Below are 15,342 nucleotides of genomic sequence, written 5' to 3'. Positions count from 1 at the left end.
CCTGTCAGTGAATCTGACCATCCGATCATGAATCCAACCAACTGTCCACCAAGGAATCAAGTCCATCTGTCTGGAAATTTGGTCCACTTTCTGAGAATCCATCAGTACATCATTTCATGCATCTATCTGCGAATCCATCCTTAAATCCATATATCCCTCCATGAATCCAGCTGTCCATCCATCCACACATTTGTGAATCTTGCCTTCTGTATATCTGCCCATAAATCCATCACATCATGGATCTGTCTGTCTATGAATTCATCTATCTATCTGTTCATCTGTGAATCCACAGCACCATCCATCCATGAATCTACTCATGAATCCATCCATCATTCCATACAGTTTTGATGCGGACGGTCAAAGTACCAGTTTATCTGACTGGCTTAGCAGAAACCACCCTATCACACAACTGAAACCGAGCTGTTTAATCTCTTTTTACATATGCAGTTTTGACTTCTGATAACAATTGCTGTTTTACAAGAACAGTAATTCCAAACATTAGCAGTGAGAAAGCCTTGTCTCCATCTCTATCTCTCCCAAAAATCTCTTCTTCAGAAAACAAAAACATTGCAGACTTATTTGGCCAAGGTGGACTAATTCTCTGAGCATGCAAAATGCCACTGCACTCTTAACTGCCATCCTCTTGTTTCCCAGAAAAAGAATTGCAGTAAGATTAACCAACTGAAAGACTCCCAATTTGATTCTTGACCAATCGGACTCCAAGTCATGTGAACTAATACCAATGTAATGACTTTTTAAGAAATTCAAATTGCAACTTCCTTTTTCCCTTTCTCTGTCCGTCTTCACTGTATTTGTGTGTGTGAACGAAGTAGCAGAGTTTGTTCCTCCATGTTTTGCATGTTCTGTTAACAAACCCCATCTTTATTTTCATCTTTAAGGATTTTGCTGTGGGTTTATTTCCAAGATTGAAACTCAAAAAAATAAAGGTACAGTTTAGGCAACCCATTGTGGCCTACTTCACAACAGGACAAAAAGGGAAAATGTTACCTCAAACGATACCTCACTGTCTCCAAATCAAGAAGGGAAAAGCGACCATAATTTTAATTCACCCCCAATCCTCCATATCCTTTTGATCTTCAAGTTTTTCATTTGTTTAGTGTACACTCACACATGCACACAGCATGCTTCTCCCGACTGCCTCTTCTGACAGTTCACTCACCCCATTCTCACAAGCTTGGATCCTGCTCTCCTTGGATTGGATTGGATTGCACCCTCTGACCACCTCCCCATTCCTTGCCAATTTATTCCCATAGAGGTAATCACTCTGGCGTATCCCTGCTGGGACACACAGCACAAAAACAAGCCGTTCCACAAACAGCCTTGCTCTTCTCTCTCTACTAAGGATTCCATTATTTATTCTTGCACTGATGCAAACGGATTGATTTATCATTGCTTGAAAGGGGTCAGGCAAGATTTACAAGGATGTTGCCAGGGTTGGAGGATTTGAGCTATAAAGAGAGGCTGAACAGGCTGGGGCTGTTTTTCCTGGAGCGTTGGAGGCTGAGGGGTGACCTTAAGGAGCTTTATAAAATCATGAGGGGAATGGATAGGATAAATAGACAAGGTCTTTTCCCTGGGGTGAGGGAGTCTACAAGGAGAGGGCATAGGTTTAGGGTGAGAGGGGAAAGATATAAAAGAGACCTAAGGGGCAATGTTTTCACACAGAGGGTGGTGTGTGTATGGAATGAGTTGCCAGAGGAAGTGGTGAGCAAATACAGTTACAGCATTTAAAAAGCATCTGGATGGGTAAATGAATAGGAAGGGTTTGGAGAGATATGGGCCAGGTGCTGGCAGGTGGGACTAGATTGGGTTGGGAATCTAGTCGGCATTGACGGGTTGGACTGAAGGGTCTGTTTCTGTGCTGTATATCTCTATGACTCTATGTGTAGCTCAGGTTGAGGTTCAGGTTGTAAGTTTTCTTGCTGAGCTGGTAGATTTGTTCTCAGATGTTTTGTCACCATTCTGGGTAACATCATCAGTGAGCCTCCAGTTAAGCGCTGGTGTTCTGTCCCACTTTCTATTTGTGTGTCTTGGTCTGTTGTGGTGAGTGATATCACTTCCGGTCCTTTTTCTCAGAGGTTGGTAAATGGAGTCTAAATCAATGTGTTTATTGATGGAGTTCTGGTTTGAATGCCAGGCCTCTAGGAATTCCCTTGGTGTGTCTGTTTAGCCTGTCCTAGGTTGGATGCGTTGTCCCAGTCAAAGCAATGTCCTTCTTTGTCTGTGTGTAAGGATACTAGTGATAGTGGGTCATGTCTTTTGGTGGCTAGTTGGTGTTCATGTATCCTGTTGGCTAGTTTCCTGCCTCTCTGTCCAATGTAGTGTTTGTTGCAGACCTTACACGATATTTTGTGTATGACATTCATTTTGCTGGCTGTTGGTATAGGGTCCTTTCGGTTCATCAGCAGCTATTTCAGTGTGTTGGTAGTTTTGTGGTTGTCATCTCCAAGATGTCTTTGATGTATGTAGTGTGGCTAGAGTCTCTGGGCACGTTGTGTCTTCTTGTTTGGACTTGTATTTTGAGAATTGGCTGACTGTACTTATCGGGTACCCGTTTTTCTTGAATAGGTTGTATGAGTATTTTTCTTCTGCTGCCTGTAATTCCAAGGTGCTGCAGTGTGTTGTGGCTCATTTAAATAATGTCCTGATGCAGCTCCCTTTGTGGGTGTTGGGATGATTGCTCCTGTAGTTGAGTATCTGGTCTGTGTGTGTTGCTTTCCTGTAGACGCTGGTCTGCAGTTCTCCATTGACTGTTCGTTCTACTAAGACATCTAGGAAGGGGAGTCTGTTGTTTATGCCAGCAAGGATGTTGTTAACGATATTGTAGATTTCTTCGAATTGGCTCCATTTCGTGATAATAAAGGTGTCATCTACGTAATGGACCCAAAGCTTAGGTTGGATCATGGGGAGGGCTGTTTGTTCTAGTCTCTGCAAAGCTGCTTCTGCTAAGAGTCCTGATATTGGTGATCCATGGGTGTACCATTGATTTATTTGTAGGTCTTGTTGTTGAAGGTGAATTAGGTAGTGAGGTACAGGTCTACCAGCTTGAGGATACTGATGGAGTCGGTGCTGTCTGGTGTTTGTATCCTTGGTACCTCTAGTAGTGAGGTCAGTGTTTCTTTAACCAGGCTGATGTTAATTGATGTGAATAGGGCCATTATGTCGAAGGAGACCATGACTTCAACCGCTTCTATCTTGGTATCTTTGATGATGTTCAGGAATTCTTGGGTGGAGTGGATAGAGTGGCATGAGTTTTCTACTGGGTATTTAAGTTTACAGTGATGTTCTTTTGTTAGTCTATTCGTCAGTGTGCTGGCAAGTGAGACTATGGGCCTGAGGGGGGGGGGGGGGGGGGGAACACTGGCTTGTGTACCTTAGGTAATCTGTAGAAACAAGTTGAGTTGGATCGATCAGATTTCGTTCTTTGGAGATCTGTCTTGTTAATTTTGCCTGTTTTGTGGAGTTTCTTCAGCAATGCTGTGATATGGTTTTCTAGCTGTGGAGTTGGGTACATTGCCACCTGTTGGTAGGTGTTGGTATCTGTGAGTAGTGAGTTTGCCGTTTCAATGTATTGTGTTCTGTTTGGGATGATGGTCATGTGCCCTTTATCGGCCAGTAGGATTACAATATTTCTGTCCTTCCTGAGTCCTTCTAGGGCTTTCCTTTCCCAATAAGCACAGTCTGCCAATTCGTAAACAACAAGCCCAAACAAGAAGATACAACATGCCCAGAGACTGTAGCCACACTACCATACACCAAAGACATCTCAGAGATAACAACCAGACTACTCTGACCCCTTGGCATCATGATAGCCCACAAAACTACCAACACTGAAATAGCTACTGATGAACCTAAAGGACCCTGTACCAACAGCCAGCAAACCGAATGTCATATACAAAATACCCTGCAAGGACAGTAACAAACACTACATTGGACAGACAGGCAGGAAACAAGCCAACAGGATACATGAGCAGCAACCAGCCACCAAAAGACATGGCCCACTATTACTAGTATCCTTATACACAGACGAAGAAGGACACTACTTTGGCTGGGACAACACATCCATCCTAGGACAGGCTAAACACAGACACCATGGGAATTCCTCAAGGCCTGGCATTCAAACCAGAACTCCATCGATAAACACATCGATTTGGACCCCATTTACCAACTTCTCAGAAAAAGAACTGGAAGTGATATCACCCACCACAACAGACCAAGATACACAAATAGAAAGTGGGACAGAACACCAGCGCTCACTAATGATGTTACCTAGCATGATGACAAAAGTCTGAGAACAAATCTACTAGCTCAGCGAGAAAACTTACAACCTGATAATTTATAAAAGTTCAACATCATCTTGTTGCTTTTTTAGTTTATATTTTAATCTCGTATGGTTTATTAAATAAAAACAGCCTTGCAAAGTGTTGTTATTCCAAATAATTTGAAATAAATTCCCACGTCTACAAAGTTTCCGCCAAGAATTTAGTTAAAGTTGAGAAATAAATTCGAAAGCAATCGACCAATGCCAACAAGAACTGGAAGGAACCCAGTAGTTATGAAGACGACATTGGGACAAGTTAACAAGAGAATCCAAGCGTAACCCTGAAGAAAAGAAGAATAGTTTAACAGCACCCAAGTGATTTGAAAAGAAACTGAAACAAAACATATGGCAAAGAAATGCCAGGTTACAAGGAAGTAACTGACATACAGCATATCTGGATTATCACAGCTGACTTGCTGACTATCCTTGAAAAACTCACATTGATGTGACAGAGGGAGTATACCAGATCAGTGATACATCATCAAGGTGATTTGAATTATATTAGAAGTTTTCAGATCTCAGGTGTTGCCAGAAGTTGTAGACAATTTGGGGCTTCCGTAGAATCAAGCTTGCTTCTATATCGTTCCCCTCTGTGCTCTTCCAGGTACGGACCCCAATCAGGAGCTGCAGAAATTTTCTAGGAAAGAAAAATTGAAAGGTTTCATCATTTCTGCCTGATTTCTATCCATCATTGAACTTCCACTGACAGAAAATCCAGATCCGAATCTGGTCATCCTGCAGTTGGAACTGAAATAAAAAAGATAAGGTGTGGAGAGAGGATTGGGCAGTCCCAAAATTTCATAAGAGGGAATGGTCTCACTCAGGAAATTTCTGACTGTTAGCTTGATGAAAAACTGAGAGGAACATACTGGTAGGCAATAGGAGGGATGAGAGCTGACAGCTTGGAACTTAATATAGAATCTGCAATTACTTTGTGAGAAAACTGATATAATTATTTTTGAAGAATGCCAGAGACATTCATAACAGGTCGTGTGGATAGAATTGATTTGAAGGACTGCTGAGAAATTTCCTGAAAAATAAAGTTAATTCCAATTCAAGAGAGTAATTTTCATATTGGTTGACAATCATATTATGATTAATTGCAGTATTTTAAACTTTTTTAAAAATTCTCTCATACAAATGGAGAGGAATTATGAACATATGTCTCATTTACTACTGTAATTTTGTATATTTCAATGTACATGTACACTTGCATGTACATACATGCACGTTAAACACACATATGTCTGTGTGTTGGCATGTGACATGTATGTGTGAGAGAGTAGGGGTGAAGTCTTTCCAAAATTGTACTTAATGCCACTGATGTTACTCTAACCTATCTCCATCCACACGATGCTATTTATGCCCACTGGGGAGTATCTCAACAACTTCATCGTAAGGTTACTCTGGGGTCTTAAAGCCCTCACACAACAACAAGAAATCATTATTTATGGCATCTCTTCAACTTTCCAGTGCTATCCCATTGAAGGTCCAGTTAGAATTCGATAAAATATTCAGATTCTCTTTCAAAGAACAGAAATTGCTGGAGAAACTCAGCAGGTCTGGCAGCATTTGTGGAGAGAAATCAGAGTTAACATTTCAACTTCAGTGACTCTTCTTCAGAACTGGACTTGAAATGGTAACTGCACTTTCTTTCTACAGATGCTGTCAGACCTGTTGAGTTTCTCCAACAATTTCTGCTTTTGTTTCAGATTTCCAGTATCTGCAGTTTCTTATTTTATTTTAGTATTTCCTTACCTGCCACAAGGTGGAGCCCTCGGCTCGGACAACTCTCACTACGGCCACAATGGGGATCCATATAATACAGAAGATGGTCATACACCAGCCCAGTGCTACTGCCCAGATAGGATATTTAACAGGTCCATATGTTGGTGGGGCAAACGTTACTAATGACCAGACCAAGATGATCTGTTTAAAATGAAGGCATAAAATCATATCAAAAACAGAATGATTATCTGCACTTCATTCTCTGTTTAAAAATTAAAAGAAGTAACATCTCCTTACTGCGAGCAAACTTGGTGAGATTAAAAACCAGCATGCTCTCCACCACAGCCAGAAGAGCCAATTCCTTTCCCCAATCATCATTTCAATGTCCTTGATGAATCTGTTCAGCCCTGTGAACAAGGAAGCAGAGAGACACCATCAGTCACTTTGTCCTGTCTTCAGGGCAGTTTGTTAATTGTCAAAGTTCATCTTGTTTGGGACGGCACTAATGAACAGGTTAAACCAGAGAAGGGATCACTCCGGGTTTCAAATAGGATGAGCAGAGTTTGCCCTGTCACCAATCTGGAGAAAGTGAGGACTGCAGATGCTGGAGATCAGAGTCGGGAGTGTGGTGCTGGAAAGGCACTGCAGGTCAGGCAGCATCCAAGGAGCAGGAAAATCAACGTTTTGGGATAAAGCCCTTCATCAGGAAACATCGATTCTCCTGCTCCTTGGATGCTGCCTGACCTGCTGTGCTTTTCCAGCACCACACTCTCGACCCTGTCACCTATCTGATTACCTATAAAATTTGTCCACAAGTCCCACAAAATCAGTACTTACTCAAGGAGAGGCTCTGGTTTCTGATCTTTGTTGAGATGGACAGGCCTCTGTTATCAGAACGGGGGGCATGATGGACGACAAAGTAAATCCACTGACCTAACATGAAGAAAAGCAAATGGGCTCTCGGCCATCTTAAGAAATCCTGCAGACAACTGAAGCAGAACCTGCCTGTTGGTTCATTTGCCTTGATAGGGATTGATAATTGTCTCATTTCATTCCATTTGGGTTGTACAACATCCCTATCAGCAACCAGCTGGAAAATGGCTGTGGCCGAACTGACCCCAATGACAACTCAGTCAGACCAAGCGGGTTAGACCAGTAAAAGATGGGCAGAAAGTACTGCCTGTCTGAATTCCTTTTAGAAACACAGATTCTACTAACCATAGATCCAGTTTAAAGTAATCAGTTCCAACAGAGCAGTTGCCAGAAGCCCCCATCCAGCACAGAAATGATCAATTAAATTGATCCAGTAGATCCCAGCCTGGATTAAGAAAGAAATATTTGAAAATGAGTTGTATGTGAAAACTGAAAAAAATACACTTCATCCAAAATAAGCAATGCCTGGGACACTAAGGTCAGGAAATTCACATTAACAGAGAGTGGTGGAAGGGAGTTTCATGGTGGCATGATTTAGAGGAAGTTATTCTGCGCAATCTTCCACTTCTCTGGATCTTCATAACCAATCGGAGTCTTACAATCCCTACAATGTGGAAGCAGGCGATTTGGGCCATCACGTCTGCACTGACCCTCTGAAGAGCAATCCACCCAGACCCACGCCCCCACCCTATGCCTGTAACCTTGCATTCCTCATAGCTAACCCACCTAACCTGCACATCCCTGGATCATGTGGGTAATTTAGCATGGCCAATCCATTTAACCTGCACATCTTTGGACTGTGGGAGGAAACTGTAGCATCCAGAGGAATCCAGCACAGACACAGGGAGAGAATGCGCAAACCCCACACAGACAGTCACCCCAGGCTAGAATCAAACCCAACTCCCTGGCGCGGTGAAGCAACAGTGCGAACCATTCAGTCACCTTGTTTCACTCGGTGAATCTGGGAGCGAGTGAGATGGAAGTGCTCACTACTGCTGTGATGTTCCAGCTTCTAAACCTCTGGCGCCATATTTAAAGGCCAGATGGGTGCTGAAAGCCAAGAATAATGTCTCATAGTGTCAAGCTAACCCCTAAATATAGTGCAGAAGGAAGCCAAGCTCAGTCATCACTTCCTAGGAAAGAATCTTGAGATTCCCGTGGATAAAATCAGCTCCTGAGTGGGGTCCGTACCTGGAAGAGCACAGAATGGACCAAAGAAACAGACCATTCCACCAGTCCCTGCCAGGCCAGACCCAGATAGCAGCAGGAGTGAGAGCTGTGGCCTGTGTAAAAAAAGGTCAATCCTCTTCTGCATTCTGCTCATGGAGACAGGAGAAAGGAAAATGCTGCAATAAATCACCAATTTTTTTTTATTTGTTCATGGAATGTTGGCATCACAGGCTGGGTCAGCATTGAATGCCCATCTTTGATTGCCTTGGAAAAGATGCTGAGCTGCCCTTTCAAATTACTGGAGTCTTGTACTGTGGAAGAAAGTGCTGTTAGGGAGGGAGTTCCAAGACCGTGAGCCAGTAACACTAAAGGAAAGCGAATACAATTCCATGTCAGGATGGTGTGGGCCTTTCAGGGAACTTGCAGCTGCTGCAGCATTTTCTGCCCTTGTCATTCTAGGTGATGGAAGTCACAGATTTGGAAGGAGGAGGTCTCAAATTACACTGTCTCTTAGCGTGACTGTTTCAATGTCTCTGAGCAGTGTGATTGACCTCCGGAACCAAATATTCAGGTAGCTTTCCCATCCCTAATGCAGCTTGGACTCCAGCTCATTAACATGGATCTGACTTTCCATGAGCTGTAAATATTAGCTACAAAAAAACCCTTGGTATCTAGCATTTTCCACATACTGCAGCAAAAGCACATCACCCATCCCCTCCATCACCACTCCATTTTAGTGAAGTTATTAATTAACTATTATAGAATCCCCCACTTTTGGAAGTAAAGCACCAGTACCAATCTCATTCCTAGCTATTTTTCAGGAAATTTAAAAATAGCTAGAGACCTAAACTTAAATGGAAGACTTTATTTAATCTTTAACAAGACCATAAGACAAAGAAGCAGAAATTAGGCCATTCGGCGCATCGAGTCTGCTCCACCATTCAATCATGGCTGATTGGTTTTTCAACCCCATTTTCTCCCGTTCTCCCCATAACCTTTGATCCCCTTGGCAATCAAGAACTTATCCATCTCTGTTTTAAATATACTCAATGACCTTGCTTCCACAGCCTTCTGTGGCAATGAATTCCACAGATTCACCACTCTCTGGCTCAAGAAGTTTCTCCTAATCTCTGTTCTAAAGGGTCTTCCCTTTACTCTAAAGCTGTGCCCTCAGGTCCTCCTCTCTCCTGCCAATGGAAAGGTCTTCCCAACATCTACTCTGTCCACACCATTCAGTATTCTGTAAGTTTCAGTCAGATTCCCCCAACATTCTTCTAAACTCGATTGAGTATAGACCTAGAGTCCTCAATCATTCTTCATGTGTTAAGCTTTTCATTCCTGGAATCATTCTCCTGAATCTCCTCTGGGCCCGGTCTAGGGCCAATACATCCTTCCTGAGGTATGGGCCCCAAAACTGCTTACAATATTCTAAATGTGATCTGACTAGAGCCTGAGAGAGCCTCAGGAGTGCATCCCTGTTTTTATATTCTAGTCCTCTTCAGATGAATGACAATATTATATTTCCCTTCCTAACTACCGATTCAAACCTGCAAGTTTACCTCAAGGAAAACCTGGACTAGGACTCCCAAGTCCCTTTGCACTTCAGATTTCTGAATTTTCTTCCCATTTAGAAAATAGTCCATGCCTCTATTCTTCCTAGCAAAGTGCATGACCTTACAGTTTGCCACATTGTATTTCATCTACCACTTGTTTGCCCATTCTCCTAACCTGTCTCAATCTTTCTGCAACCTCCCTGCCTCCTCAATACCACTTGCTACACCTATGTGTATATCATCTGCAAACGTAGCCAGAATGTCCTCAGTTCCTTCATCCAGATGATTAATGTACAAAGTGAAAAGTTGTGGTTCCAACACTGACCCTTGTGGAACACCACTAGTCACTGGCTGCCATCTTGAGAAGGACCCTTCTATCCCCACTCTCTGCCTTCTGCCAGACAGCCAATCTTCTATCCATGCTAGCACCTTGCCTCTAACACCATGGGCCCTTATCTTACTCAGCAGCCTCCTGTGCAGCACTTTATAAAATAAGAGGTCAGTGAGGTAGTCAAAGGCCTTCTGGAAATCCAAATAGATCATGTCCCTGGCTCTCCTGTGTCTAATTTTCTCATTATCTCCTCGACAAATTTTAACAGATTTGTCAGCCATGAGCTCCCCTTGATGAAAAACCATGCTGACTTTGACCTATTTTATCATGCACTTTCAAATATTTAGAAATCTCATCCTTTACATTGGACTCCAAAATCTTACCAATATAGGTCAGGCTAATTGGCCTATAATTTCCTATCGTTTGCTTTACTTCTTTCTTAAACGGGGGGAAATTAGCAATTTATTAGCAATGTTCCAGTCGTCTGGGATCCTCCCTGACTCCAGTGATACCTCACGTCACTACTAAAGCCTTCACTAATTCTTCAGTAATCTCCTTCAGAACTCTAGAGTGTAGTCCATCAGGTTCAGGTGATTTATCCACTTTCAGAGCTTTCAATTTTTCTAGCACCATCGCCTTGGACCATGGACACTGTACTCATCTCTGCCCCTCAACTCTATTGAATGTTTGGGATATTACTCATGTTTTCCACCGTGAAGACTGATGCAAAGTAGTTATTCAGTTCTTCAGCCATTAGTTTGTTTCCCAACACTACCAATGACTAAAAATGATCACCAATCTGACTCACCAATTCACTTTCCCCCTTTTTTTTTGTTACAGTGTTCTGCCTCTGCTCTTACTACAGGTAGACCTCTTGATCTGTGTCTTTCATCCTCTGCCATTAATCACTCACTCTTCAGGCTTTAAATCTCGCAGTAGACCTTACTTCAAGCTGCTCTGTCGCTCTTTACACTATATTCCCACTTTGAATCACATTCCCAGTGAACTCACTCAGCCATTGTCTCACTCAGAATCACAGAGATATACAGCACGGAAACAGACCCTTCGGTCCAACTTGTCCATGCTGACCAGGTATCCTAAATTAATCTAAGACCATTTGCCAGCATTTGGCCCATATCCCTCCAATCCCTTCCTATTCATTTACCCATCCATCCAGATGTCTTTGAAATCAGTAAGAGGCCCAACAATCACTTCCCTAGCTTCCCATCACCTTCTCAAGGACAACTAGCGATGGTCATAATTGCTGGCCTAGCTAGTGACACCTTTGAATGGATAAAAAGAAAATTTCTTCACCCCAGAAGGCTATTAATCTTTGGCATTCACTATCCCCAAAAAGAAGTGTAAGCTAAGTCATTTGAGTATATTGAAGGCTAAATTAGGTTGAATTTTAACACTAAAAGGAGACTAAAGTTACAAAGTTGAGAGCTGTAAAATTGAGAGCAGGCCATGATTACATCAACCGTAATTTTATTGCATTTTAGAACAGAGTGGATGGGTTGAATGGCCCAATGTAGTTTTTTTTTAAAAAAATTCTTAGTATATTGCCCTTCCTTCATTGTTACTGGATCAATATTCTGTAATTTTGTGGCATTCTGTAGCACTCTGGAGGTATCTACACCATGAGGACTGCAATGTTTCAGCTCACTGATATCTGCTGAAGGACACTTAGAGATGAGTTTTAGTTCTTTACCCAGGCTCTGTATTGAATAAGGATCATCAGCCTCTTACAGCACTTCATAACACTGAAGTGGGTGGAGAAAAGAAGACGACTAAAATACAAGGGCTTCACTTTGTGAAAGGCATCAACCTAATGACAGCTGCATGTGAAATCAAAGCTAAAATACCAAAAGATGACAAACCTGTGTCACACATGGGACACTGAGGAGATACATCACCAAGCATACACCAGCTGTCACAGAAAGACGCTTTGATCGCAGAAATGTAGGGAACTGGTCCAGCAATGAGGTTATAATGGCTTCTGGTGAAATTAACAGTCAAATATTAATCAGCTTTGTGGTCCTAGGGAACAAATGTCCCCTCCCTCTCACCCAATAACTCCATAACTCCCCAGACCAAAGAACAGATAGGACTGTTGTAATCTGGTACAATTCCAGACCTGACAGAGATGTACTTTAAACTATCTGCACAATATGTGATATTCAGTATAAAGGGACCCACTTCATCTTCAGCTACTGTGTCTTGAAGGGAGTGTAGTGAGGGTAATGTGTTCAGTCAATCAATTATGTGCATATAACCCACGGTAATATCCATAAGTACAAAACCCAGGTCATGTATGTAACTCTGGAATTGTAGGATTATAAACAGATAGCATTGTTAATGAACTTCAAGACATCAGTTTCAATAAGAACCTGTGTCTCTGGGGTATGTGGCAAAACAAAACTGCACAGGCTGGCATCCAATGTAGACAAACAGGAGGCTGGAGGAACACAGCAAGCCAGGCAGCATCAGGAGGTTGAGAAGTCGACATTTCAGATCAAGACTCTTCATCAGGATGGGGGAAGGGGGAAGTAAGCTCAGAAATAAATAGAGGGAGGGGGGTGGGGCTTGGGGAAAGGTAGGTGGGATAGTGATAGGTGGATGCAGGTAGGGGAGTATTGTGATAGGTCAGTGAGAAGGGTGGAGTGGATAGGTGGGAAGGAAGAGGGACAGGTCAAGGAGGAGGATTGAAGAGTAAGGGCTGAACACAGGATAAAGTTGGGGGTGGGGAGATAGAGAAGTTAATAGAATGGAAGGGAAGAGGCAGGACTAGAAAGGGTGTAAACTTAGAGACAAAAAAATTGCAAATTAGGTATAAACTTGGTTAGAGACAACCTCGTCCCATGTCCAGCCCCTACTCTCTTCCCTGTCTCCTTGACCTGACCTTGCCAGCCCAATTTCATTCCCATCTATCCACTCCACCCTTCCCACTAACCTATCACAATAACCCCCTACTTGCATCAACCTGTCGCTATCCTATCTGCCTTTCCCCCAGCCCCAACCCCATACCCCTCCCTCTATTTATTTCTGAGCTCCCTTCCCTCTCCCCCATGCTGATGAAGAGTCTCGATCTGAAATGTCGACTTTTCCACCTCCTGATGCAGCCTGGCTTGCTGTGCTCCTCCAGCCTCCTGTCTGTCTTCTCTGTAGTATGTGTTATGCGGACTAATATGTACAAAGTTTCAAAGCACATTAAGGGTAATAATACCAACAGCTCCCAATGTGGCATTTAAATCTGGAGCCTGTGGCACAGCGATAGGTTTATTACCCACTGCACCATAAGTCTGTCAGCAACAATCACTAACCAGTGTTTCTCACACAGGGCTGGAACACAAAAATTACTTTAATACAATACTGCAGAAGGGCTGCACTTTAGGAAATACCATCTTCAAATGTGATGTCAAGATCGAGTCCACATTTGCCTGTTTGGGTGAATGTCAAAGATTTCATTATCCTACTTGGAAAATAGACATGGGAGATACCTGTCAATCAACATGAAAAAAATACATCATCTGGTCTTTTTCCATATTGCTGCTGGGTTTTGCAGTTTTTGAGTTAGCCACCATATTTCCTACATTACACCAATGCTGTTTCCTACATTACAGTTCACAGGCATTTCAATGCCTTGCGATATCCAGTAGTTATGATAAATGCAAGATCTTGGTTCTTCCACCGGCCTAGAAATGTTTTTGCCTCTGAGCTTATTTGTAAACATGCAAACAGCCAGTAAAGTACGTACTGAATTGGCATACTGTAGGAGAGAAGTGAGACACCTTCCATATCAGTGAATCTTGTATATGGAGCTTCAGAACCTGGGTCTGAAATAGATATAACCCCAGTTGAGGTTATATTAAGTTTGTTACAAGTCCCCTTTATAATGTTGACAGTGATTCCCTGGCAATGTGCCATTTTGCTGTAAGCAGCATCCTTAGCTGGGCCAAACTCCCCTAATCCTAATACTAACCCTGTGTAATATGTGCAGCATTGGGTTCCTGTGCAGACTCAAAGGCTAGACCGCAATAGCTCCCTTTTAATCAAAGTGGAAAGGATGTAAAGTAATATTGTTCTTACCTACAGCTACAAATTGACTGCTGAGTCCTAGAGTGATCAGCATGAAGAAAAATAACATGGCCCATAAAGGTGCCCAAGGCAACTGTGCAAGGGCCTCTGGGTAGGCAATGAAAGCCAAACCGAAACCTAGATACAATTGAAATAGTCAACTAATTGTACTTAAAACAGTAATTCACAAACTGTTTCTTTTTTTTTAAGTTTAACACAATAATTAATTAAGAAGTTTTTTTGTTGAAATGTATCACATTTTGCACAGTATATGTGTAATGGAACTGAAAGAATGTTTTTTTCAAAGTATTATTGTTTCTTGACAGAAGTTTCACTTCTGCGATACAGAAATTAAATATCGAATCTAAAAGGGACTCAAATTTGAAGGTTTTTGTCTTGCCCGGATCAGGACTGAAATGCAAGAAACCAAAGTTGGTTAGGGAACACCAGTTTTCTATCACATGAGAAAATATTACTGTTTGGTTGGCCAATGCACAGCATGGAGATACACCAGAAACTGTTAACTGCCAATCAAGCAAGTCAACTCTAATTGTTCAAATTGATATCATGCAAAATAGTCTTATGGGGAATGCATGGAACATTAAAATAAAATATGTGACCCTCTTTTATATCACCAAAAGGAATATAGCCAGACATGGTAATCTTTCCAGTGAGGAAAGGGTGATGGAGACTGTCAATCCCCACAGTATTCCCCATGACAACACCCTAACCAGTCTATCTGTCTGGTTCAAGTATTTCCAGCTAAGATTGACAGCTAACAGCTCCTGCTGTCAACAACATTACCACCAATCTCTTCTCATGCTGTATAAATTAGTGCTCACTTTCCAAGTTTGGTTTCTTGTACATCAGTCCTGAATGGTGCAATACAAAAAAACACATTAATTTTGTGTTTCCTTTCAGAGAGTAGATAATACGAGGTTGAGAAACTCAAAAAATTACATCATGAGTCAGAAATATTTTAACAGATTCAAAGTTTGTGAGAAGATTTGTAGCTCGGGTGCTCGTTGCTGTGGTTCTGTTCGCCGAGCTGGAAGTTTTTGTTGCACACGTTTCGTCCCCTGTCTAGGTGACATCCTCAGTGCTTGGGAGCCTCCTGTGAAGCGCTTCTGTGGTGTTTCCTCCGGCATTTATAGTGGCCTGTCCCTGCCGCTCCCGGTTGTCAGTTTCAGCTGTCCGCTGCAGTGGCC

General features: G+C 42.4%; 1 protein-coding gene across 1 annotated transcript in view; it reads right to left on the bottom strand.

Annotated features, from left to right (window-relative positions):
* Positions 1–4,233: 4,233 nt before the first annotated feature.
* The window catches only part of LOC122557080 (sodium- and chloride-dependent neutral and basic amino acid transporter B(0+)-like), a 37,075-nt gene continuing 25,966 nt past the window's right edge, over positions 4,234–15,342 (bottom strand). Inside the window, 6 exon segments of the mRNA XM_043704370.1 lie at positions 4,234–4,979; positions 6,101–6,271; positions 6,368–6,477; positions 7,289–7,388; positions 11,938–12,056; positions 14,147–14,272. Coding sequence (XP_043560305.1) covers positions 4,854–4,979; positions 6,101–6,271; positions 6,368–6,477; positions 7,289–7,388; positions 11,938–12,056; positions 14,147–14,272 — 752 coding nt within the window. The 3' untranslated portion in view covers positions 4,234–4,853.

Source organism: Chiloscyllium plagiosum, chromosome 15 (genome assembly GCF_004010195.1).
Source record: "Chiloscyllium plagiosum isolate BGI_BamShark_2017 chromosome 15, ASM401019v2, whole genome shotgun sequence".
In the NCBI taxonomy this organism is placed as follows: Eukaryota; Metazoa; Chordata; class Chondrichthyes; order Orectolobiformes; family Hemiscylliidae; genus Chiloscyllium; species Chiloscyllium plagiosum.
This window is presented reverse-complemented; position numbering and strand designations above follow the sequence as displayed.